The sequence below is a fragment of the Nyctibius grandis genome, chromosome 7 (assembly GCF_013368605.1).
Source record: "Nyctibius grandis isolate bNycGra1 chromosome 7, bNycGra1.pri, whole genome shotgun sequence".
In the NCBI taxonomy this organism is placed as follows: Eukaryota; Metazoa; Chordata; class Aves; order Nyctibiiformes; family Nyctibiidae; genus Nyctibius; species Nyctibius grandis.
This window is the reverse complement of record NC_090664.1, coordinates 58,877,531-58,904,158: the sequence shown is the minus strand read 5'-3', so window position 1 is coordinate 58,904,158 and position 26,628 is coordinate 58,877,531. Positions and strand designations below refer to the sequence as shown.

Sequence of the window (26,628 nt, the reverse complement as noted above, 5' to 3'; positions counted from 1 at the left end):
CCTGCTACAACCTCCCTTCAGGTAGTTGTAGACTGCAATTCCTTGGCATTGAACTTAATCTGCCGTTTTGTTACCTGCTCATGGGTGTGGAGTTATTTCTGCCAGCTCCTTCAGTCAGCCTGGTCTTTGCCACCATGAGTAACAGACAAGTGAAAGTGTTACTTATGTCAACGTTGTATCTTTTTTCCAGGGAAATTGTGAACATGCCAAGCTGCCCAGTTCCCTGTGGGACCTTCTGGTTACCTCCCTCTACTAAAAGAATCAGACTTTTGTTATGATCCTTTTTTAACCTCTCTTATAATCAGAGGGCTCTCCCCCTTTATCACATGACAGCTCAGTTTTTCGGAGGTCCCTGGTAAGGAGTTTTCTTGAACACACTTGTAGCAGTCTAGGTAGACTTTACATTGGATCTCTGCTCTACGTGCTTGTTTATTCCCCCGGAGAAGTCAGTCTAACAGGTTTGTGGAGCTGACTCTTCCTCAATGGGTGCTAACTCTCCTTCCATCAAACGATTGTTGGCTGTTTTCTACTGATTTCTTTAGAATATCTGCCTGAGTGATCTCTACTTGCCCAGACATTCCTAGTAGAAGTCAGTAGGATACCTCCCACCTTGCAGCAACTGTATCAGGACACGAGGTTACATGTTACCCCAGCTGGAGTTCCTCTGGGTCCCGTGCAATCATACCCTCTGGTCGGGGACCCTGCCTTGTGTAACGTCTCGTTCTGTAACCCCTTCACTGACACACCAGTCTGTGACACAGCCTGATGTCCCTCCTAAGAGGATTTCAGCAGAGAAGCTTCCTCCCCCCCGTAACTTCTCCTCTGTGAAGATAAATTCAAATTTTTAGCATTTATTCTATAGTTTTCTGTTCTCTCTGTGTTCTCCCTCGATGCCCTGATCATCTATGGGCCCTGCAGACTCTCTGGAGGACTTGCTGCTTGTGGTATCTGAATTTACAGTTATTATTAGCTCTTATGCCTCTTCCCAGCAGTTCCTCAGACCCCGTTTTAACCTGCTGTACAACGTTCTCATACACAGTGTGCAAGAACCTCTCTGCTTATCTTCCTCATTGGACACGTCTTCAACTCTTCACTGATTTTTTTTGATACGTGATAGACATTTCTTCTGAGCCTCCCGTGGAATATCTCTGAGTAGCCCCTGTCTCCTCCAAACATTTTCCTCTTCTAATTCCCCCTAAATTTGTTTTTTAAACATGCTTTTTTATGTAGTTCTTCCCTCCCCACCCCCTTTTTTTTTTCCCCAAAGCAGTGGGTTTTTATTTTGCACTCTGTTGTTGCTAGAAAGATACAACTTTAGTTGTCAAATGAGATGTTCTGGTAAAAGCAGAGCCACTGTCCAAACCTGCTTCTCTGTGCTTTGCTTGTTGGGAGTTTTAAATATGACGTTAATTCAAGCACCTCTTAGGTCTGATCCCGTTGAGGTGGTGCCACACATGAAGGAAATCAGACCCAACGCTGTTTAACCAGCTGGTAGCTCAAATCTTTGTTGAGAGTTTATATCCTTTCCGAGACTCCTGGTAGTTTTTAATTATAGTGTTATAACTGTGGATTTCTGTTTCTCTGAGTAAATGTCTATTATCTGTAGTAAGAAATTCCAGAATTAATTAAAAAAGCCAAACCCTGCAATCTGATTTGTCTCTTTTGCCTTCTTATCTCATCAGAGTAGTTTACTACTCCGTTGCCTAAGGCCTGGAAAGATTATTAGCATTGTGGTTACTGTTTTAAAATTCAGTTGCAGGTGAAGGATTTGTATTGTGGAAAAAATCTGCCTTAGCTGAATCTTTCAAATAGTTCACTGACAAACAAAGGAGCTGCTTTCTGGAGGGCTCACAGACTTTATCTGGCTGAGAATTCCCACGCTGCTTGGCGAGCTCGTTAGAAAAGCACGTTCTGGTGACACTGTGAAGAAAGGAAGAGCTTGATGCCTATCTACCCAATATTTACAGCAGCAGCTTTTGAATTGTGATTCTTAGCTTTGTATTTCACAGTATTTTTTAATGGAATCAGTATAATTTACTTTCCGTTTACAGACCAGGGAGAAATGAGTCTAGAGAGGACAATCCTTTTGTCCAAAATCTGCTCAGCTGCCAAAATTGGAAATTGAATTTGGGGATTCTCCCTGTGGCGTATGTCCTGCACCTTTTCTTCTCTAGATTAACTCTTGTCCTAACTAATTTTACAGGTTTTCTATCACATGTCTCACAGAATCACAGAATCAATGAGGACCTCTGTGATCATTGAGTCCAACCATTGCCCTGACACCACCATGGCAACTAGACCAGGGCACTAAGTGCCATGGCCAGGCTTTTCTTAAACCCCTCCAGAGATGGTGACTCCACCACCTCCCTGGGCAGCCCCTTCCAATGGCTAATGACCCTTGCTGAGAAGAAATGCTTCCTAATGTCCAACCTGACCCTCCCCTGGCGCAGCTTGAGGCTGTGTCCTCTTGTCCTAGCGCTGGTTGCCTGGGAGAAGAGGCCGACTCCCACTGCGCTACGACCTCCCTTCAGCTAGTTGTAGACTGCACTAAGGTCACCTCTGAGCCTCCTCTTCTCCAGGCTAAACACCCCCAGCTCCCTCAGCCGTTCCTCGCAGGTCAGACCCTCCAGACCCTTCCCCAGCTTGGTCGCCCTCCTCTGCACTCGCTCCAACACCTCAACATCTCGTCTCCCATCACTTGCCATTCATGAGATGTACACTAATAATATTCCTGAAATTGTAATAAATGCTGCTAAAACAGCCTAAACCCATATTTTATGTGAGAAGCTGTCTCGTATGATCATGTTTCTTTCTATGCAGTAGAGTGACGTTGGTGGCCAGATCATGGCTAACAAGAACTAGGTTGGGCAAGAACTCTGTGGTCAGGAAGAAGAGATTAAGAAATGTTTTCTTGTGTTGAAAGCTGTCAATATACTTAATAAGTGAGCGAGCTTCCTTTGGCTGGATGCAAGAAGAAGAGTAAACTTTGAAGTTGTTTTTTTCTGAATTTGGATACTTTCTATTTTTATTACATATCCCAAACTTCTGTGTTCTGTGGTTCTTCACGTGGAACATCCTGTCACTTCATCCACACCATAAAGTTCTTGTCTAACATGGCTGGAAGTATTTTAGGAAGCAAGAAAGGACGTTTGATAGAAGCTCCATTAAATGAATTGCTATTCTTAAGCAGGAGTTTAGCTGCGGCTCTTCTCTTGTGGCAGAAAAGTCCAAAAGATGTCCTGAAAATAGGTTTGTAAACTTATTTTGAACATCAGTCCCTTCTTTAGTAGCAGATAACATATTACAGAATCATTTAGGTTGGAAAAGATGTTTCAGATCATCAAGACCAACTGTTATCTGGGATGTTATGGTTACTTAAGTGCTTTATGAATCTTTGTGGCAGTGTTTGTCGTTGTTGCTACTGAAGCATTTCAAGGTATGATTAAAAATGTGTAAAACGAGTGAAATACCACTTGTAAATGGGGTCTGTTTCAGATAACTGCTGGATTTTTAAACTCTCAAAACATAAATGAATATTGTAGGGGGAGGAAAACGGGCAAAAAGGTGAGAATGAAGTGAGTGGCTACTGTTAATTGTGTAGGATTTAGTGTCAAGATTTGTGTAACTCCTTGATCTTTAAGCCTCTCAAGCTCCTGGCAAACACGCTTTTGTTTGGTTTTGGTGGTTTGTTTATTTTTTTTTCAGTTGACTGAGGGAAACGAGTTGCCAAGCAAGTTTAGAGCACACAGTCCAAACCTTAGACCAGCGTGAAGAGCTTTGTGGTGTCTTCAGAGAAGGATAAACGAGAAGGGAAGGGTGTGCTAGAGATGTTTGATCCTCGCAGTGCCATATTACAGAATCACAGAACCACAGAATCAACCAGGTTGGAAGAGCCCTCTGGGCTCATCGAGTCCAACCATTGCCCTGACACCACCATGGCAACTAGACCAGGGCACTAAGTGCCATGGCCAGGCTTTTCTTAAACCCCTCCAGAGATGGTGACTCCACCACCTCCCTGGGCAGCCCCTTCCAATGGCTAATGACCCTTGCTGAGAAGAAATGCTTCCTCATGTCCAACCTGACCCTCCCCTGGCCAAGCTTGAGGCTGTGTCCTCTTGTCCTGTCGCTGGTTGCCTGGGAGAAGAGGCCGACTCCCACTTCACTACAACCTCCCTTCAGGTAGTTGTAGACTGCACTAAGGTCACCTCTGAGCCTCCTCTTCTCCAGGCTAAACAATAGCTTTCAGATTCTGTTTTGGCCGTATAGCTGCAATGGAGGGAATGCAGCCTGAAATTTAATTTATTGAAGAATTTTTACTTTTTTGAATATGAAAAGTACCCTTCTGTGAAGGATACTCGACTGAGAACATACAGGCTGTTCTGGAGCCTTGTTTCTGAAAGAGCAGTGTCAGGATTAACCCATTCCAGCCTCCAGGAGGTTAGTGCACTGGTCATGCTTTTCCCATAGGAAGCATTCTGTTGCCCGTGACCTCCGTGTCCTTTCGCAGCACAAAGCCTGTTATTCTTCTCATGGGAAAGCGAGCGGAGAATAGGAACTTGGTGTTAGAGCTGCTTGTGTAGCATTTCTGTGAAGGGAGGTTGGTGTCTTGAGCATATTGCTTGTTTTCCCACCTCTGAAGTCTTCAGAAGAGTGCTTCATCCCTGGCCCTCGTTGGAGGACAATCCACACTGGCTGAAGAGTAGGAGAGCTGCGTTCCCAAGGGCTGTTCGCCTCTTCCTTCCCCTTCTCCCTTTTGCTGATGCTGGGATGGGAGAGCCCCTGCAGCAGCTGGCACCAGTCATTTCACTGAGGGGATGGCAGCAGTGATAGCTTCTACCACCTCAAGGATCTGAAGCACCTCTACAGGCCAACAAAGGGCAAGAAAATCTGTTTGTTCTTTGCTGGTGTGTGTGTGATCGAACATCTGGCCGTTCTCTGCGTCTGCAGAGAAACTTTTTGATTTCACTTGTTTTCAGGGGGGTGTTTGGTGCTGAGTTTCTGACCCTGTCATGAGATCATGGCTGCAGTGAGGACTGAAAAGAGGTGACAGAGACATTTGCAGGTTGAGTGGAGACTAAATCAGACAGTAGATTCAGTATCAGTGATCTCTCTTGCTTTCCTGCTTTATGTGTCCCGGGTATAGCCCAGGAGTGCCTGAAATACCTGTAGCTGTGTGTGTGTGTGTGAACGTGTCCCTGTGGGCAGTGGAAGTGCTGCCATGTGAAGGAGGTGGCACATGGATGTGAAAGAGGCATTGGCCTCCATGGACCCTCTGTTTTGCGGCTCAAGATCTTAACTGGAGCCCACATAAAAATGTTTCTCATTTGACAGTACAAATTTGGAGTAGTCTGGCTAGTTTTGTCTCTAGCAGCACGAATCCTGCTGTCTCCACTTGTTCTGTGATAACTTTGAAGGTTGCTCTGCTGATTCTGCTGTCTCTGGGGAGCCTGTGTGGGATTGATGCAGTCTACAACTACCTGAAGGGAGGTTGTAGTGCAGTGGGAGTCGGCCTCTTCTCCCAGGCAACCAGTGACAGGACAAGAGGACACAGCCTCAAGCTTCGCCAGGGGAGGTTCAGGTTGGCCATTAGGAAGCATTTCTTCTCAGCAAGGGTCATTAGCCATTGGAAGGGGCTGCCCAGGGAGGTGGTGGAGTCACCATCCCTGGATGTGTTTAAGCAAAGCCTGGCCATGGCACTTAGTGCCCTGGTCTAGTTGCCATGGTGGTGTCAGGGCAATGGTTGGACTCGATGATCCCAGAGGGCTCCTCCAACCTGATTGATTCTGTAATTCTGTGATGGATACGTGGCAAACGACTGCAGCGCTGGGCAGGTGAACTATTGCTGATGGTCCGTACGCCCGCCTTGCCCTCAGGTGCTGGGAGAGCAGTAGTCACATTGATCTGCTCTGTTGGCAGCAGCAGAGAGCAACTGAGTGACCTTTATAAATCCTAATTTTTAGTAAACTCTGTCTCCTTTCCCCTTCATTCCTCCTGTCCTTCCCCAAATACACAGCCTTGGCAGGAAAGCTTCTGAAATTCTGCATCTGGTCTGGGGCTGCTGTAGTGATGTGCTGTGCTGTTCCCCTGGCAAACAGGTACGTCACAGAGACAGGTTTGAAGTGTCAGGTCCCTTTGGGGATGCTGTAGCTGGTGGTAGGGGTTTGGGGGGACAGAAGAACCGTGTTGGATTTGTTCCTACTTTACCAAGCTCGATGTTTTAAATGGAAAACGCTGAATTAAAATCCATGTTGAAAGTTTAGGTGTAGGACTTTGCTATGGGCCACAACATGGAGCAAATTTATGTATTGAAGTGCAAGAAAAAATACTACAGAACAGTGATTTATTTTTTTTTATTCTTATTCCCCCCTCCACTCTTCACTAGCTCAGTCATATGTTTTTATGACACCCAACGCTAAGACCTGATCCAAAACATTTTATGGAAAACTGAGATGTTGAATATACTTTAAAAAAACAGGTTGCTCTTTATTATAAAGGGAAAAGTTTTCATACATTTGGTAATTTTGCCTCTAAGCTTCCCGTGGGCTCGAGTTGTCTGAGCTGCTGCTATTAGCTGCGTTGTCCTGCACTTCAGTGGTAAAGGGAAGCGTTCTGTGAAGGCTGTAAAATGCTCTCGGGCAGAAATGTAAAGAATTTGGAACATGTAACTATTGTTAAGTGAGATAAAAGCTTTTGTCTTGGGAAAAGTAGTATCATTCAGCATCTGTAAGTTGGATTTTTTTTTTTCCTCCAAGAAGAAATTTCCCTCTGTACTCTTGGATGGGTGGGAAATAGAAGAGCCTGACCTACTGTCAGCTGGCCAGAAGTTATGGTGAGCCACAACTGGTTGTTCTGAGGGGTTTGGGTGAAGAGCTGCTGGGCTGGCGTACGCTGAGGGCACAGCTGGTGAGGCTGGGGGCGGGGGGTACCAGGCAGTGCTGTTAGCACTGATGCTGGTGCTTAATTCCGGTTGAGAAGTTGCTTTGTCTTGTGACAGTAATCAGCATGGAGAATATTATGAATTAAGTGGTGTGTAACATCACACACCTAATCGGGATAAGGATCAGCTTGAAAGAAGGTGGCCTTGGGGCTCTAGAAGTGTTGTGGGCATTTAATATTCTCTGCCTGTCTTGCCTTGAGAATGAGCAGCAAACAAATGATTGTGCCTTCTCCTGATGAGATGGTAGAAGCCCTTCTCCTGGAGTTGCAGCTTTATGTATGAGAAGAGTTTCTGGCTGCTCGAGAATCCCATTTGTAAGTCTGTGGGTGGCAGAGGACGTAGTACACCCAAAAAAGTACAAAGATGTGGTGTATAATGTAGTGACAGAAAAAAACTGCATCTCATATGAAACGTTTGCAAGGCTGCACTGAAAAACTGTGTTTCTTGAGGTGCGGAGGAGTAACCTTGGTGTAGGGTGTCCTGCGCTCCCCACAGACCCCCCATCCTCGCTCTCCCAGCCAGCCCCTGGGTTGTAGTTACCATGGGAGCTGCTGCGGTCAATGAAACGCTGCGATTGGGTGTGTGTGGCGGGGGGGGAAAGTGTCTTAACTGAAATCCCACTCGTGTGTAGCTGAATGTGTGTGATCCTGGCAGTAATAGTGATTTGTGGTGGTGTAAATGGAGGGGCGGCTACAGAACCTAAGCACAGAATCACAGGATCAGTCAGGTTGGAAGAGCCCTCTGGGCTCATCGAGTCCAACCATTGCCCTGACACCACCATGGCAACTAGACCAGGGCACTAAGTGCCACGTCCAGGCTTTGCTTAAACCCCTCCAGAGATGGTGACTCCACCACCTCCCTGGGCAGCCCCTTCCAATGGCTAATGACCCTTGCTGAGAAGAAATGCTTCCTAATGGCCAACCTGACCCTCCCCTGGCCAAGCTTGAGGCTGTGTCCTCTTGTCCTGTCGCTGGTTGCCTGGGAGAAGAGGCCGACTCCCACTGCGCTCCAACCTCCCTTCAGGTAGTTGTAGACTGCACTAAGGTCACCTCTGAGCTTCCTCTTCTCCAGGCTAAACACCCCCAGCTCCCTCAGCCGCTCCTCGCAGGTCAGACCCTCCAGACCCTTCACCACTTGGTCGCCCTCCTCTGCACTCACTCCAACACCTCAAGATCTTTCTTGAAGTGCAGGGCCCAGAAAGTCTTATTCTGGAGAAGCCAGGAAAAATGTATTTATTTCTTCTCAGATAGAAATACAAGACTCTTGGATAATCGTAACTTTGAACTGTACAAAAAAAATCTGTCTTCCAGTCCAGCCTTTAGCTTCTCACAACATTGTTGTGACCCACATGGTTTGTATTTAGCCTGAGATTTATAAAAACAAACAAACAAAAAAGTTAGAGGGTAAGTTTCTTCTGCTCCATCTTTCCTAGAAATTTGATTTGTGCTTTATTTTAATGTATTATCTTAACCTTTTCTTAGGGCTTTTCATATTGCTTTTTTTATACTTTGTAAATCAAATTGCAAGTTTAAATTGACCAGTTCTGACATCTGCAATTCATTTGCCCTTGGCCAACAGCCTCATCCTGAGTCTTGCAGTCAAGTCAGAACACGTTTTGATGAGAAGTGTCTGCATTAGTTTATCTTCCTCTTATCTAAGACTCTGGCTCAGTCTTCTGACCTGTGGCTGCTTACCCTTCCCTCCCTCATTCCCCATGCAAAAATCCCTTTCTTTGGCCTGTCCTAGCTGCAAAGCCCGCTCTGGTCTCTTCTCTTGTTCCTGGCGTGGTGCTAACGGTTAAAGCACTGCAAGGGCTTCGGTTGGTGGCCAAGAGCACTCCCTTAAGCCCGCCTGCTGACAGCCAGCCTCAATCCTTCTCTGCTAATTGGCATTTTGGCATCTCCGTGGAGCACTGCTTAATTCTTTTCCTGCTAAGCTCCTTTTCTCCCTTGCAGGCAGATGGGTTCCTCGCTCCGTTCCGGCGCGTCTGCTCTGCCCAGCAGCTGCGCCTGACATCCGTTGGGCTGGTGTTCAGTCCCTGCTTCTGTTTTCTGCCCTTCCTTCCCCTATGCAAAACCCAATAATTGGATCAAATTGCCTGTAGGCTCGTAACAAGTCACAAAATCCCAGAATCAATGAGGTTGGAAGAGCCCTCTGGGCTCATCGAGTCCAACCATTGCCCTGACACCACCATGGCAACTAGACCAGGGCACTAAGTGCCATGTCCAGGCTTTTCTTCAACCCCTCCAGAGATGGTGACTCCCCCACCTCCCTGGGCAGCCCCTTCCAATGGCTAATGACCCTTGCTGAGAAGAAATGCTTCCTAATGTCCAACCTGACCCTCCCCTGGCCAAGCTTGAGGCTGTGTCCTCTTGTCCTAGCGCTGGTTGCCTGGGAGAAGAGGCCGACTCCCACTGTGCTACACCCTCCCTTCAGGTAGTTGTAGACTGCACTAAGGTCACCTCTGAGCCTCCTCTTCTCCAGGCTAAACACCCCCAGCTCCCTCAGCAGTTCCTCAGAGGTCAGACCCTCCAGACCCTTCCCCAGCTTGGTCGCCCTCCTCTGCACTCGCTCCAACACCTCAACATCTCTCTTGAAGTGCGGGGCCCACAACTGGACACAGGATTCAAGGTGCGGCCTCACCAGTGCCCAGTACAGAGGGACGATCCCTTCCCCGGACCAGCTGGCTACACTAGTCCTAATAGAGGCCAGGATGCCATTGGCCTTCTTGGCCACCTGGGCACACTGCTGGCCCATGTTCAGCCGCCTGTCCATCAGCACCCCCAGGGCTCTTTCTAACCACTCTTCCCCCAACCTGTAGCGCTGCAGGGGGTTGGTGTGGCTGAGGTGTAAGACTCAGCACTTGTTCTTGTTGAACCTCATGCCATTGGTCCTCACTGTATGGTGTTTCTTTTTTCCTTCCTGAGGAGGTACAGTGCTGGAAATCTTTCTAAAACAAGTTGGTGATGTTTATTTTCCATTTATTTATTGTTCTCATGAGCTTTCTTTCTTTCCGATCCATAGCTGGGTACAGTGCCTTTGCTGAAGCGTTGCACATGCTGGAATTGCCCGACCCCCTGATGTATTCCGGGATGGCAACGAGCTGACAACACTTGAGGATGACCCTGACTGAAAAGCTGCGCGAGAGGATATCGCGGACGTTCTACAGCCACGGGCTGCTGTGTGCTTCCTACCCCATTCCCATCATCCTCTTTACTGGGCTCTGTATTCTGGCCTGCTGGTAAGTCACACAAAGTGCTTGGTGTCACAGGGTGCTGCTGCTTTGTGGGGTTTTCAGAGCAACGCCATGAACAGGCTCAGGTTTCTCTGTCTTGTGGGCTATCTCAGAAGCTCTTCTTTAAAAAAAAAGTAATACCTTTTTGTCATCTCTTTTTGTGGGACAGAAGCAAAGACAGGCGTGAAGTATCTTTGTGTGGTTTAATAAGTAAATAGTAAAAAATAATTGAATAAATGAAGTAAAGCAACAAATAAAGTAAAAGTAATCCCCAAACACCTGGTGGTGGACTCCAAAACCATAAATTAAAAATAGGGAGAGGGAAAGTTGACCTTTCTCTCCGTATTTGCCTATTCTGTTCTCCTGGAGCTTGTGCTCTTCTTCTTCAGCCCTTACCCTGGCATGCATGTGGTGTTTGTTCTTGTAAATTCCCTACCCTCCTCATGAACTCCCGTTTAGATATGAAGTCCAGTTTACATATTGCCAGCTAAATGTGAGCCAGCAGTGTGCCCAGGTGGCCAAGAAGGCCAATGGCATCCTGGCCTCTGTTATGACTAGTGTAGCCAGCCGGTCTGGGGAAGGGATCGTCCCTCTGTACTGGGCACTGGTGAGGCCGCACCTTGAATCCTGTGTCCAGTTCTGGGCCCCGCACTTCAAGAGAGATGTTGAGGTGTTGGAGCGAGTGCAGAGGAGGGCGACCAAGGTGGTGAAGGGTCTGGAGGGTCTGACCTGCGAGGAACGGCTGAGGGAGCTGGGGGTGTTTAGCGTGGAGAAGAGGAGGCTCAGAGGTGACCTTAGTGCAGTCTACAACTACCTGAAGGGAGGTTGTAGTGGAGTGGGAGTCGGCCTCTTCTCCCAGGCAACCAGCACTAGGACAAGAGGACACAGCCTCAAGCTTGGCCAGGGGAGGTTCAGGTTGGCCATTAGGAAGCATTTCTTCTCAGCAAGGGTCATTAGGCATTGGAAGGGGCTGCCCAGGGAGGTTTCAGTTCCAGTCCTGTTAATACAGCTGCTCTGTATTAACTGGTGTTAACTAGGTGTTAATTCTGGCCTGAGAAGTGGCTTTACTAAGTCAGTCAAAACTATTCCAGAGTGCAGCCCTTCTACACTTGAGCATTTCAGTGTGGTGAGACTGAGCTCTGACAGGACATCCGTGCACTGGACACCCTGAAATATTTATTGGAAGTTTAGTTTTCGGTTGAGATTTTCAAGTCTTCCTCTTAGTTTGAGCCTGAGGCCTGACTTCTTCATTGTTGACCTGGATGATGGGGTGGACTGCACCCTCAGCAAGTTTGGAGATGATGCAAATGTCATGTATCATGAACTGGAAGGTGGAAAACTGGATGAAGTGGCTGGATGAAAACTGGAACGAGTGGCTGATACACCAGATGACTGCATGGGCAGAGAGGAACCTCATGAAGTTCAACACAAGGAGATGTAAAAGGAAGAGTCACCCCAGGTGCCTCTACAGCCTGGGGGTCAGCCCTCTGGAGAGCAGCTTTGCAGAAGAGGCCCTGGAGGTCCTGGTGGACACCAAATTGAACAGGAACCACCCATGTGCCCTCATGGCAGAGGTGGCCCACGGTATCCTGGGCTGCATCAGGGAGAGCTCCTGTTTTCTTGGGTAGCTTTGCAGTTGCAGTCCACATCTTGTTCATTCATTTACAACAAGAAATAAAACTTATTGTATCCATTTACAATGCAGCTACGTTACCGAGTGTGGTGTATTTCAGGTTCCTTGACTTGGAGTAGAATTTGGGTGTTGTCAGAGCTCAAACTGCTCTCTACAGTGAGCACTTGATAAATATCCTTAGAAGTCCGAGAGATGCCTCCTCCTTGTTTGCTCTGTGTGGAATAATCTGGTGTTTGTGGTGTGTGGCTGCACACAGTTGTTAGCTCTGTGGCTTGTGCAACTACAGCTGGTTGAAAGCTAATCTGTTAACAAATGGGTAGGGACTACGACAGTGTAAACCTGGAGCAAGACAGTGAGTAACTTTTCAGGCTGTGGTGCACTAGAATCCTTCTCAGTGAGTCTTTTCTTCAGATGTGGTAAAACTTTATAGTTTTTTAGGGGGGCAGGGGGCCAAGGCCAAAGAAAGGACTATAGTTCCTTTTATTCAGGATGCCTGAATATATAAAATGGTATGAAATAAGAGGAAAACAGAAGTGAGGTGACTGTTGGTCAGTGACTGCTGGCTGTCTACGCGGTGGGGCAGGGAACTTCAAAAGTATTTTAGCAATTTTTTCAGAAAATGAATTTTTAGCTAATATACTAACTCACTTCACACGGAATCCCAGCCTGGCTGGGGTTGGAAGGCACCTCTGGAGATCATCCAGCCCAACCCCTGCCCAAGCAGGGTCACCCACAGCACGTTGCACAGGGTCGTGTCCAGGCGGGTTTGAATATCTCCAGAGAAGGAGACTCCCCCCCTCCCTGGGCAGCCTGTGCCAGGGCTCTGGCACCCTCACACCAAAGAAGTTCCTCCTCATATTCACATGGAACTTCCCATGTTTCAGCTTGTGCCCGTTGCCCCTTGTCCTGTCACTGGGCACCACTGAGAAGAGTCTGGCCCCATCCCCTTGACACCCACCCCTGAGGTATCTGTGAGCATTGATAAGATCCCCCCTCAGTCTGCTCTTCTCCAGCTGAACAGCCCCAGCTCCCTCAGCCTCTCCTCGCAGCAGAGATGCTCCAGCCCTCTGACCATCTCCGTACCCCTCCGCTGGACTCTCCCCAGTAGTTCCTTGTCTGTCTTGAACTGGGGGGCCCAGAAATGCCCACAGTTACTCCAGGTGTGACCTCATCAGGGCCGTGTAGAGGGGCAGGAGAACCTCCCTCGACCTGCTGCCCACACTCTTCCTCACGCACCCCAGGACACCATTGGCCTTCCTGGCCCAAGGGCACATTGTTGGCTCATGGGGAACTTGTCTTCCAGAACTCCCAGGTCCTTCTCTGCAGAGCTGCTCTCCAGTAGATCAGCCCCAGCCTGTACTGGTGCATGGGGTTATTCCTCCCCAGGTGCAGGACCCTACACTTGCCTTGGTTGAACTTCATGAGGTTCCTCTCCCCCAGCTCTCCAGCCTGTCCAGGTCTCTCTGAATGGCAGCAGGGCCCGCTGGGGGATCGGCCACCCCTCCCTCACTTTGGGTTGAAGTTAAGTCCTGGAACTATGACATGTGATGGGCATTTCCTTCATTCTATGCTCGCCCTTACTCTTCCCTGGTAAGAAACAGGCTGCTGGCAGATGGAGCCTTGGGCTGACCCAGCTGTGTGTATATTTGTTTTAAGCTGCGTCCATCTGAATAGCCTCCCAGGACGCAGAACTGGCAGCTGCTGGGCACACTCAGCACCCAGGGTGGGTTGGGTGCTGTGGGCAGGAGCCGCAGCAGACAGTCCCTTATGGGAGCTGTGGGATGGCCACCTCCTGTGGAAGCTTCTGTTGGCTGCGGGGAGGAACTCGCTGATGGCCACGAAGTGTCACATCTGCATTTTTTCCTGCAGTTGTGTCGTGAGGACTCTCAGTGATGGTCTTTGGCACCGATTTACTGCTGGAATTTAATTTGTTGTGCTCTTTAGAAGTGTTCCATTTTCTTAGGACAGATCCCACTGATTCAGCTCAGCCACCTCGCTGCAAAAACGAGTGAGAAAGGTGCTGAAATTTGGAGAAAGAAGCTGGTGGAGAAAATCAAGGCTCAGCTTCAAGGTAGAAGCTCGTTTAGGTGGTGTTTCTGTCCAGCATCATTGGTAAGAGACCCTCAGCACTGTTTGCGTAGTAATGCAGGTTGATGTCTGAAACAAGTGTGGAGCAATTAAGTAGTAGGAACTACAGGTCTCTCTAATGAGGAAAGAAGATACACAAATGATCCAGTGGTTTCACGCTGACTTTTATCAGCAGGGAAGGAGCTAATAACATCTGCGATGCTGCTGAGAAGGTTAGTCCCATCCCTGAAGGGGGGGAAAAAGGAGAAGGTAGTAGAGCAAAAAGGAAGTATTGTGTATTCTTCAGCCTTAAACATGATTAATAAATACATTGTGTTGTTCAAGCAAGCAAGGGTGGATCTGGCAACCTGAGTTCTTGAAAGGGAGAGAGGTGAAACAGTCTTCTCCTGTGCACCTGTATGCACCTAGAATCAAGGAGAGCTTGTAAAACTGCTGCAGAAGAAATAAACTCAGTTGTTCTTGCTTTCCTCCCCCACCCCTCAGTAAAACATGACCATCTTTGTGTTCAGCTAACCTTTTTTAAAAGCTGAAATAAACCACGTGGTCCACAATTTATCCAGCATCAGTTCTGGTTCTCGATCTATGTGACAACAGTTAACATGGTGGTGTTTCTCCTGTTCTAAAAAGGCCGGGTGTCGAGGACCAGGTAGCACAGCCATCACAGGGTGTCTGTTACTGGTTCCCAGAATCAACCAGGTTGGAAGAGCCCTCTGGGCTCATCAAGTCCAACCGTTGCCCTGACACCACCATGGCAACTAGACCAGGGCACGCTCAGGTTTGATCCTCCTCACATTTCTCTTTGTTAGAGATTTTTCTGACCATCAAGGCAAGAGGTAAACACCAGAATGGAAAGGATAGAGAAAGGAGGGAAGAAAAGTAGAATCTACAACAGGTGACAGGAAAGCTCAAGAAGAAGATTTGGTTTTGAGAAGCATTATTTTCAGATGCTCATGAGCACACCCTGACCCCCTTCTGCAAATCCAAAATAAAGGAAAAATAGACCATCTACACGTTGGTATTCCTGAATTCACGCAAGGGCGCGCTTTAGTTACCAAGCATGAGGCAGGTTCGAGCAAAAATGTTCATCCAACTACTTTACATATTTTCAAGACAGCTTAGAGGGCCAAGATGGAGATGTGCCAGGTGAGCCCGAGGCAGCTGGCAGCTCAACAGAACTGCAAACCCTCCGATTGCATATTCCTCCTGCTCAGAATCGAAGTGGAGATCACCACCACCCCACAGCAGGCTTCTGGTGAACCTGAAGGGAAGGAGAGAGCTGGCAGGTCTTAGGTAACAGGGAAGGTGGTGATATATCGCCTTAAAATAGCCACCACCTCCGTTTTGCACACTGTAGAACAACCTTTTAGCCTGCTTCCAGCCTAAACTATCACAAATATAGAACAACCTGGTAATGAGATAGGAAATTTGGTAATAAAGGGTCTTGCCAGAGGGTAGAGAAGGCCAAATATTCGGCAGCAACAGTCCCCTTCTTAGCCTTGGTAAGTGCATAAACAGTTCCTGTTTCTGAACAAACGTTTGCTTTGTCTTGTTTCCCCACTGACAGAACCCTCAAAAACTCTGCCCTGCAAAAGCCAAGATGCCCCTTGCTCTGTGCTGCCAGTTTCCTTTTCCTGCGAAGCAGAACAGAGGTGTCACTACACAGAACTTGCTTCTAGTTTCATCACGCGGTCCCACAGGGACTGTATTCTCTGTGGATTTGGAACATGACAAGGCTTGGACATTAGGAAGCATTTCTTCTCAGCAAGGGTCATTAGCCCTTGGAAGGGGCTGCCCAGGGAGGTGGTGGAGTCACCATCTCTGGAGGGGTTTAAGAAAAGCCTGGCCATGGCACTTAGTGCCCTGGTCTAGTTGCCTGGTCTGCTCCTTCATCCAGGTCAGCTCCAGGAGCTGTTGGAGCGAGTCCAGAGGAGGCCACGGAGATGCTCCGAGGGCTGGAGCCCCTCTGCTCTGGAGACAGGCTGAGAGAGCTGGGGCTGTTCAGCCTGGAGAAGAGAAGGCTCCGGGGAGACCTTCTAGCACCTTCCAGTGCCTGAAGGGGCTACAGGAAAGCGGGAGAGGGGCTTTTGACAAGGGCATGGAGTGACAGGACGAGGGGGAACGGTTTTAAACTGCAAGAGGGGAGATTGAGATGAGATCTGAGGGAGAAATTCTTTGCTGTGAGGGTGGTGAGAGCCTGGCCCAGGTTGCCCAGAGCAGCTGTGGCTGCCCCCTCCCTGGCAGTGTTCAAGGCCAGGTTGGATGGGGCTGGGAGCAACCTGGTCTGGTGGAAGGTGTCCCTGCCCGTGGCAGGGGGGTGGAACTGGATGGTCTTTAAGGTCCCTTCCCACGCAAACCATTCTCTGGTTCTATGATTTAGTGAAAAAATCGTTCTTCCTTGGTCACTTTTTCAACTGATTCTTTGTTTGTCACAGGTACTCGATTTTTTATTTTCATTTGTGTCTCTCGGCCTCAGTCAGACGCAGGATAATTGCTCTGTGTATCTCCCCCAGGCTTTTGTTTTCAGCAGATCAGCACGACAAGCAGGTGCTACGTGTCATTTAGCAGGACTAAAAATGATGGCTGCTTGTGTTCTGTGTCTCCTGAGTGTGCCTTCTGTCGGGCATTTTCACCTCTGATGTATTACGACATGATTTTATTATTCCTTTGTCTCTTCCCTCCTATTGCACAATGATTTTATAATAATTAGATGTTGTATTTTTGTCAGACTAATAAAACAGCAAACCCGACAAGCTTTGCTTCTCATTTCATTGTTCTTTTTCATCCTGTTGTTGTTCAGTCTGAAGCCTTGTCCTGAGCTGTTGCTTGTCCCCTCCGTGGCCTTTGATGATCCAGGCTAATCCCTAATCCCTAATGAAGCGGGCAGAGTGTTGCAGGAAAACAATCCCAAGGCCTTTGTATTTATTCTGGCAATATTGGAAGAAAAGTTCAGCTGTAAATGGGAAAATTTGTCAGAAATTTAAGGCCTGATAGATTGTTGTGCATCAGACAACAAAAAGACAAGAAGTTATGTCATCGGAAAGCCCAGCAAACTCTGGTCTCCAGTTCATTTTGGTGCTGACAGTTCCCACTTGTTGGTCGATATCTCTGTAACTGCAGTCTTGATTTTCCACCAGTTCAATTCTGATACGGTTTTAATCGCTTTCACAGAATCACAGAATCAATCACAGAATTAATGAGGTTGGAAGAGCCCTCTGGGATCATCGAGTCCAACCATTGCCCTGACACCACCATGGCAACTAGACCAGGGCACTAAGTGCCATGTCCAGGCTTTTCTTAAAGCCCTCCAGAGATGGTGACTCCACCACCTCCCTGGGCAGCCCCTTCCAATGGCTAATGACCCTTGCTGAGAAGAAATGCTTCCTCATGTCCAACCTGACCCTCCCCTGGCCAAGCTTGAGGCTGTGTCCTCTTGTCCTAGCGCTGGTTGCCTGGGAGAAGAGGCCGACTCCCACTTTGCTACAACCTCCCTTCAGGTAGTTGTAGACTGCACTAAGGTCACCTCTGAGCCTCCTCTTCTCCAGGCTAAACACCCCCAGCTCCCTCAGCCGTTCCTCGCAGGTCAGACCCTCCAGACCCTTCACCACCTTGGTCGCCCTCATCTGCACTCGCTCCAACACCTCAACATCTCTCTTGAAGTGCGGGGCCCACAACTGGACACAGGATTCAAGGTGCGGCCTCACCAGTGCCCAGTACAGAGGGACGATCCCTTCCCCAGACCGGCTGGCTACACTAGTCCTGATAGAGGCCAGGATGCCATTGGCCTTCTTGGCCACCTGGGCACACTGCTGGCTCATGTTTAGCCGGCTGTCCATCAGCAGGTTTCAAGAACCTCCGGAGCTAAAACCAGTTTTCTAAACTCTCTGAAACCTCAGTTTCTCAACTTTCAAATAGTTTGAAGTCTTTGTGGTGGGATTGCTGCAGCAATCATCTGAAGATTGTAGTAGTAAAAAGATCAATATTGCCTAGCTGGGTTGGTGTCTCATTGCTACTATTAAAAGCGCTTTGAGAACCAATGAAGTTAATGACAAATACTGGAAATAGTGTAAATCTCAATGAGGAAAATTAAGTTATTAGTAGGGGACTTGGGGCAGGAAAGTAGCCATCGGCCTCTTCTCCCAGGCAACCAGCGCTAGGACAAGAGGACACAGCCTCAAGCTTGGCCAGGGGAGGGTCAGGTTGGACATTAGGAAGCATTTCTTCTCAGCAAGGGTCATTAGCCATTGGAAGGGGCTGCCCAGGGAGGTGGTGGAGTCCCCATCTCTGGAGGGGTTTAAGAAAAGCCTGGCCATGGCACTTAGTGCCCTGGTCTAGTTGCCATGGTGGTGTCAGGGCAATGGTTGGACTCGATGATCCCAGAGGGCTCTTCCAACCTCATTGATTCTGGGATTGTCTCATTTTTGTGCAGGCTACAGCTTGGTTGAGACGTGGCTGTACTTAATCAGTGTTTTTAGCACTACTAACTTTGGGGTGATGGAGAGTAATCCAGGTGAGGTCCTGCAAGAACTTTTCTTCTTCTCCCAGGATTTTTAGTCGCATTATCTCTTGTGTTGGGGAAACACATCAAACAGTTCCTCTGAGAGCTGAAGCCCTCTTTGTCTTGCAGCCATGTCTCCTGTCCCGCAGAGGTTGGATTAAGCTGGAGTGGGCTCATTTCTCGTGACCCATTCATTTTTTAAGCTCTTCTTGGAGACTGTCTAAAAGCCTGATTCAAAACAAAGCGCAATGTTTCTTGCTTGTGTCCTACCCATAGTTACCCGCTGTTGAAGCTGCCGCTGCCTGGCACAGGACCTGTGGAGTACAGCACCCCCGTGAAGGATTACTCTCCACCCTCTCCAGACGCGGGTCTGCAGCAAGGGGATCTTGGCGAGCGTCCCGACTGGGTGAGTCCCGCACTGGGGGTGTGCTGGGTGTGGGGGGGTCAAAGAGATGGTGAAACAACCCTGTTCTGTTACCTACAGCTTACTGTAATCCATAGAAAATCACAGAATCACAGAATCAACCAGCTTGGAAGAGCCCTCTGGGCTCATCGAGTCCAACCATTGCCCTGACACCACCATGGCAACTAGACCAGGGTACTAAGTGCCATGTCCAGGCTTTTCTTAAACACATCCAAAATATTTCTGGTGACACATTGCTTTGTGTAACTGCTGAGTTTAGGCTGTATTGTCTTGTGTTACTCTTGCTCTATCAGAAAAAGGGATGCCAGGCATTTGGAAGAGTTAAAAGCTCTGAAATGCTGTTACCAGTCCATTTTTCAAGGATGACTTTATCTAAGGTAAATAGGATACTTCTTGAAGCATTATTAGGTTTTAAATGAGTTTAATGATGGGTTCTGGGATAACAAGATCTTGGCACTGGTGAGGCCGCACCTTGAATCCTGTGTCCAGTTCTGGGCCCCGCACTTCAAGAGAGATGTTGAGGTGTTGGAGCGAGTCCAGAGGAGGGCGACCAAGCTGGTGGAGGGTCTGGAGGGTCTGACCTGCGAGGAACGGCTGAGGGAGCTGGGGGTGTTTATCCTGGAGAAGAGGAGGCTCAGAGGTGACCTTAGTGCAGTCTACAACTACGTGAAGGGAGGTTGGAGCGCAGTGGGAGTTGGCCTCTTCTCCCAGGTAACCAGCGCTAGGACAAGAGGACACAGCCTCAAGCTTGGCCAGGGGAGGGTCAGGTTGGCCATTAGGAAGCATTTCTTCTCAGCAAGGGTCATTAGCCATTGGAAGGGGCTGCCCAGGGAGGTGGTGGAGTCCCCATCTCTGGAGGGGTTTAAGAAAAGCCTGGCCATGGCACTTAGTGCCCTGGTCTAGTTGCCATGGTGGTGTCAGGGCAATGGTTGGACTCGATGGTCCCAGAGGGCTCTTCCAACCTCATTGATTCTGTGAGTCTGTGAACAAGCCCCCACTTCCTAATGTCCTCCAAAGGCACGCAGTTTCCCTAGAGCAGCAGGACAAACCTCCTGCTGACGCACTCCGCTTCACATACCTGCCCTTGGCCTCCTCTGAAGGCTGAGAACAGGATGCAGTCAGCCTTTACAGCTGTAACTGTGGAGATTTTCATTTGGATTTGAATTTAGGCAGCCAAACACTCTGTCTGTGGAGCCAGCTACTATAGTGGGGTCTAGGGAGTGTAGGGGTACTTGATGTTAATGGTTGGACTTGATGATCTTAAAGGTCCTTTCCAACCAAAACGATTCTATGAAGAACCTGGTGAGTTGAGTATAATGTAAAGGTGGGTTTTGATTTTGTTTTGTTTTTTTTTAATTGACTTTTATGTATCATGCAGGTAAATGAGACTCATATCTTTATGTTAAGGGTTAGGAATTAACTGTTCTTCTGCATGAGCAAACTGGAACCCTGATGCTTTCCAAGAAGGCTGGTCACCTTGTCCAGGAAATGAGGAAACAATTCTAAAATCATCCTTTGTAACCTGCATTGTTCTTTTTCATTCCAGGTTCTCTCTTAAGTAAAGTTGCCTGTTGGCTTAAAGCTTTTGGTGCCTCCAGCTCTCTGCTCTCTCCATATGTGCTCTTCTCATTGTGATTGATATAATTTGCCACCTTCTACACTCTTTGGTGCCACTGAGAGCTTTTTGTTAACTCGGGCTGCTGCTGGCTGATTAAATCTTCCCTTCTGCTTTGTTGCCTGGTTCAGCTAACAGAGCACAAAAGTTCTGGCTGCCACGGCGTGATTCCCTCGAGCAGGAGCAGCAGCCTGGGCACAGAGACCAGGAAGATTTAAATGGCACACAGCAGAATCAGCCCAGTTTGGGGGAAACCACAGCGTTGTGAGAGGCATCTGTGAGAGGCAGAGAGTCCCTGCTCCTGCCTTTCATTCCAGTACCAAATCCAGCAGGAGCTGGGAGCCTCTGCCTCACAAAGAAGTGCAACAGACTGATGCCAAAATGGTCAGTGGCATTTTGCCTCTTGGAGAAACAGGCTCTTTTTGTTCTTGCTACGTTAGGACTGTCATGTTTCACCTCTAATTTGGGAAAGGAAAATATAGTCTGGCAAACCCCTTCCTGAAAGGTTGCCAAGCTGCGGTCTAATTCTGCTAAGCAGCTTCCCACTCACCGTGTGTTTTTATCCCCCCTCTGGTTTTCCCTGCAGTACGTTGGTGCTCCCGTGGCCTACATCCAGCAGATCTTTGTGAAAGCTACCGTCTCCCCGTGGCAGAAGAACTTCCTTGCTGTTGATGTGTTTCGTTCACCCCTCTCCCGCGTCTTCCAGATCGTGGAGGAGATTAGAAACCATGCCCTGAGAGACAGGTAATTACTGTGCTTTAGAGTTTGTGTACATGGCAGGCTGACCCACTGTTGTACACCCCCATCTTCTAAATTACTGCCTCCTAAGTCCTATTATTAGCTTTGAATTGGTAAGATTCTCAAAATTAAAAGAAAATTTTAACGAGAGATGACTGCTAACAAGTGACATTGTACCTGTCCTGCACACAGAGCAGTTTAGCTTTTGTGCTAGAGAGCTTGCCTGTCCTTTAGCCACTGATAATTATCAGGAACCTTCCTGTCAGAGTCCTGGGCAGAGGTCTGGAAGGAGCCTCCAAGGTTATACCTGTTACAGCAGATAGCAGCATCATATAATCCCTTTGTAAGCGTGCAAGCTTCTTAGTAAAGCAAGTTCATTTGACCCCACCACGCCTATTGTGAAGCTCTTCTAGAATTTCACTTGGTCAGGAACCTTCTCCTGCCTTTCCACTTTGTATTTAGGACAGTTTATACCTGCTTGGTTTTGTCCTGACAGAATCTTTGTACAAAACCAGCTTTCCTCTGCTCCAGGTGTTTACAGGGACAGCTCCTACTCCCCATCCCAAATCCCTGTTTGTTACACTAAACATATGAAACTCTTGGCTTAGTCCAGTAGTAAGACATCTCTGTATTCTTTTTGTCATCCTGACTGCTCCTCTTGGCACTGCTGTTGTTAGTGTATCATTCCTGAACGTGGGAGATGAGAACTCTACACAATATTCTCAGAGAAGTCTCATTTGTGCATTATTTTCCATGGAAATGCCTTTCCTGAAATATCATGAGATCACACGTCCCTTTTCCATGGCCAGTCACATCAATTTTATACATTATAAACAGATTGATGAACTTCCCCATGTCCCTCTCTGTCATTTCCAGCTGATGAGCTCCCCACCTTATAGCAGGAACTCTTTTTAGTCCCCAAGTGCATGGCCTTGCACTTTGAGCTGTTATTAATAGAAAAGGGATTCAATTTATTCCAGCCCTCGCATCATCCGTTTCAGATACTCTGTTCCTTTTCTGTATTAGCGGTGTTTATTTTGTGTCATTGGCAGATATCCCTATCTTATTCCAAGGTTGTTAATAAAAATATATAATAATCCTGGTTCTCTGAACCATCTGTGAGAAATTCCACTTTGTTTTCCTCAATACTGGTGGTTTCCCCTTTCAGCAGCCCCATGACCAGTTTCCTGTTAACCTCCTCCTTTACTGCATCACCATTTTTGTGCTGACTTCTGTCTTTCCTGTGCATTTTCCGTGTGGTCCTGCATCAAAAGCTTCATTGGGGCCCAGGTAGGTGAGATCTGCTGTGCTTTCCCCATCCAAGAAGTCAGGCATTTTGAAGAAAAGACCACTCAGATTAGTTTGGTGTAAACCAAGAGTACATTTTATACACCTTAACTTGCCTCTGTTTTTTTAAAATAAGTTTTCCTTCGAGTTCTAAGTTTTTATTTGTGGTCCAGTTCTTGGCTGGGTTTATGTTCTAAGGACTGAAAGGCTTCTCTGCTTGTCTGTCTGTGTTCAGTGAGAATAATGATGCTGAGAACAGGCCAAGTGTGGTGAAAAATGGTGAGATGAGAGTCTTTGATCATCCCCTGGCTTTTCAGCCAGGAGCTTTTGTCATTCTTTGTCCTCTGACTCACACGGGTAAGGAAGATCTACTGCTTGTTCATACTTCCTTGACAGCATCCTTCATTGCCTCACTTTTGAGAGCGTCCATAAGGCCATAAAGCCAGCGTCTTGCTCCCAGGACATGTGTTGTCTTCTCATTATCTCCCCTTAGTGTTGCCCTTGATGAACAGTGATGCAGCATGGAACCAAAATTAAACTTACACAGCCACCAGAAGAAAAAATCTGAAGCACTTAGACCTAAACCTTGGGATAAGGGCTGCCATTTTGGTGATGGATATTTCAGGAAACATCTATCTTTGAGATAAGTTCTGAAATTACCTCAAAAGTCATTATGAAGTTCCTTGTTGTCAGCTGCTTCTCTCAGTATCAAAGTTAAGCGCAGCTGATTTTCTTAATATGAATAAAAGCATTCTTTTATTCTGAAGTACAGAAGGAGCTGAAGATCATCGACAACTGGATAGGAAACACAAGGGGATCATATTTTCATCAGCTGTTAAGCTTGCTGAAACTTTGAGCAGCCATCACTTGTAAAAAGTCAAAAGTGACCTGAAATTTGTCGTTGGCTCCAGTTCATGGTTTTTGGTATCTCTCTGCATCCACACACACTGGTAGGGCTGTCAGCTGTGTGTGTTTGCTTCACAAATAAGAACGTACGTAGGCTTATCTGCGGTGTAAACTGTTATCACTGGTATGTCTCAGAGTTAGCTAAAGCTGAAATGCAAAACAATAGTTGTCTGGCTCTTCCTGGAGCTATTATTGGAGGGATCACTGCATCAGTTCCTTGAGATTATCTTTCAGAAAGCTTCCTATAAACACAGTTATTTTCAAGCATATTTTCTAGTATTTTCTTTTGATAGCTGTGGCTTTTCTAGGTACCTTGCCACATAGTGACAGAATATAGATTCTGGAGGGAGTGTTCACGAAGACGTAACTCAAATCATTGGTTGGTTTCCATGTTTTCTCTTTGTAGTCATTTAAACTCCTCCAGGGAAGGCATTTTGCAGTAGGACTCTACCTGATTTCTCATCTGGAGCCAGCTAAGACTGATCTCTTGTATCTTAACTTCACCTTTCTTCCATCTACCCTTCCTGTGCCAATCCCACCAGCTGCCCATATCACGTTGCAGCGTTCTCTTTTGGATCGTTCTCTTTTGGATCATTCTCTTTTGGATCTGCAGCTCTTCCTTCTCTAGCCAGACAGCGTGCTGACACATTTTGTCACTAAACCTTCACAGTCAGATCCTGTTGTAAGCCCAAGTTGAATCTTGCTTGAATTACTAGTTGATAAGAATGATGTGATTGTGTTAAAATGAAGTGTGGGAGCAAACACAAGTTCCATTTTATACCAGTTACACCTCTAGTGATTTCTGCACCTGGAAGGCATTTGCTTTTCCATACACTACAGAGGAATTCTGAAAACACTTTGCCCAGTTGCAAGTGCTGTTGTACATTTCAGAGCCCTCTGTACACCTCAATAATCCGCCTCAGGAAGGCTGATAAAGATTTGTGTGAAGTGTCCCATCGCAGACGTGGAAAGAAGTATGCAGAAGAGTTTAAGGCCTTTGAAGAAGAATTCCAGGGAGACAGTTTCTCCGTAGACTGGAGGTGTCTTAAATGTGGAACTGAAAATTGTGGCACCTAGGATGGGTGAAGAGTGAAAGCTGCGTGGCCAGACAGCGTGCAGAGAAATGATAATGGGGTTCTGGAGTAACAGTGAGATCCTGATCTGTGGCCCGAGGCTCTTGATCCTTAGTTATGAAAAGCAAGAGCAGTAACATGGTGATGCAGGTCCTTGGGGTGTTCATCTCAGCAGCTTCGCCTTTTGTTTGTGAGAGCTGCAACAATGCAGTCTACAACTACCTGAAGGGAGGTTGTAGTGAAGTGGGAGTCGGCCTCTTCTCCTGGGCAACCAGCGCTAGGACAAGAGGACACAGCCTCAAGCTTGGCCAGGGGAGGTTCAGGTTGGACATGAGGAAGCATTTCTTCTGAGCAAGGGTCATTAGCCATTGGAAGGGGCTGCCCAGGGAGGTGGTGGAGTCACCATCTCTGGAGGGGTTTAAGAAAAACCTGGCCATGGCACTTAGTGCCCTGGTCTAGCTGCCATGGTGGTGTCAGGGCAATGGTTGGACTCGATGATCCCAGAGGGCTCTTCCAACCTGATTGATTCTGTGATTCTGTAACATACACGGCAGTGTCTAACCTTTGCTTGCGTTTCAGTTCTGGTGTCAAAAGCTTGGAGGAGGTTTGCCTTCAGGTAACGGATCTTCTGCCTGGCCTCAAGAAGCTGCGGAATCTGCTCCCCGAACACGGCTGTCTGTTACTGTCTCCAGGGAACTTCTGGCAGAACGACCGAGAGCGATTTAATGCTGACCCAGATATCATCAAAACCATCCACCAACATGAACCAAAGACATTGCAGACATCAGCTACTCTCAAAGGTAAGAGGCTGGAGTGCCAAAGAAGCTGTGAGAAACCCCTACGGCTTGCATCGCTGTTCTGTCCTCGGTATCTCCAACATCTGGATTGTCAACGTTAGCGAATTGAGGGGTGTTTTGTTACTCAGAGCATCTGGAATGAAGCTACCAAATACATGTCATGTCTCATTTCATGTCTGTATTTGAACTCCGTTCTGTATTTGTGGAAGGTGGATCATTCCTCTCAGTCAGCCTTCTTTCCGTAGGTGTAAGAGCAGCAGGTAACTCGTCTGAGTCTTTTTGTTCCTCTTACTCTACGTATGCTCTAGCCTATCTTTTTTCCTCACGCTATTCTTGGACAGCAGGATGGCCATGAGCCAGCAGTGTGCCCTCGTGGCCAAGAAGGCCAATGGCCTCCTGGGGTGGATTAGAAGGGGTGTGGTTAGTAGGTCAAGAGAGGTTCTCCTCCCCCTCTACTCTGCCCTGGTGAGGCCGCATCTGGAGTATTGTGTCCAGCTCTGGGCCCCTCAGTTCAAGAAGGACAGGGAACTGCTGGAGAGAGTCCAGCGCAGAGCCACGAAGATGATGAAGGGGGTGGAACATCTCCCGTATGAGGAGAAGCTGAGGGAGCTGGGTCTCTTTAGCTTGGAGAAGAGGAGACTGAGGGGTGACCTCATTAATGTTTATAAATATGTAAAGGGCAAGTGTCACGAGGATGGAGCCAGGCTCTTCTCAGTGACATCCCTTGACAGGACAAGGGGCAATGGGTGCAAGCTGGAACACAGGAGGTTCCACATAAACATGAGGAAAAACTTCTTTACAGTGAGGGTGACTGAACACTGGCACAGGCTGCCCAGAGAGGTTGTGGAGTCTCCTTCTCTGGAGACATTCAAAACCCGCCTGGACGCGTTCCTGTGTGACATGATCTATGTGATCCTGCTCCAGCAGGGGGTTGGACTGGATGATCTTTTGAGGTCCCTTCCAATCCCTGACATTCTGTGATTCTGTGATTGTCTGTCATACTCAAAGACTGTCTCATTGTCACAGATAAATGAACATTCATCCTGCTCCCTCTTGTGCGTTCACTGATAGTTGCTTGCATATACCCTGAGCTGAAACTGAAAAATACTGAAAAGTGGTTTTCTCTCTTAATTAAAAAAATAAGTCTGACCATGTTTGGGATCATATGGTTCAGCGGTTCCATGAGGCCAGAGGAAATGCTGTTCCTTTGGTTTTAAAGGAACTTTGTAGGTGTCAGGAAGCCTAGAGTATGACATGTCTGAATAGGGGTTTTGTAACCCTCAAGGGAGTTTGTTCTAAAGGATATTATTTGAGCACCCAGAGCGTGTGCGCACTGTGGTTTGGAGCACATGGGGCCTCTCTTTGAGCGCTCCAGAGGACACAGCCTCAAGCTTGGCCAG

At 47.6% G+C, this 26,628-nt stretch overlaps 1 protein-coding gene across 2 annotated transcripts in view; it reads left to right on the top strand.

Annotated features, from left to right (window-relative positions):
• The window catches only part of SCAP (SREBF chaperone), a 55,323-nt gene that overhangs the window by 8,838 nt on the left and 19,857 nt on the right, over positions 1-26,628 (top strand). Inside the window, exons 1-5 of one of the 2 annotated variants that reach the window (XM_068404394.1) lie at positions 6,761-6,829; positions 9,962-10,178; positions 18,665-18,794; positions 21,014-21,171; positions 25,011-25,231. In XM_068404394.1, the coding sequence (XP_068260495.1) occupies positions 10,057-10,178; positions 18,665-18,794; positions 21,014-21,171; positions 25,011-25,231 (631 nt within the window). In that variant the 5' untranslated portion in view covers positions 6,761-6,829; positions 9,962-10,056. Of the gene's footprint in view, positions 1-6,760; positions 6,830-9,961; positions 10,179-18,664; positions 18,795-21,013; positions 21,172-25,010; positions 25,232-26,628 lie in introns of those variants that run through there. The other variant, XM_068404393.1, reaches the window with a different exon arrangement.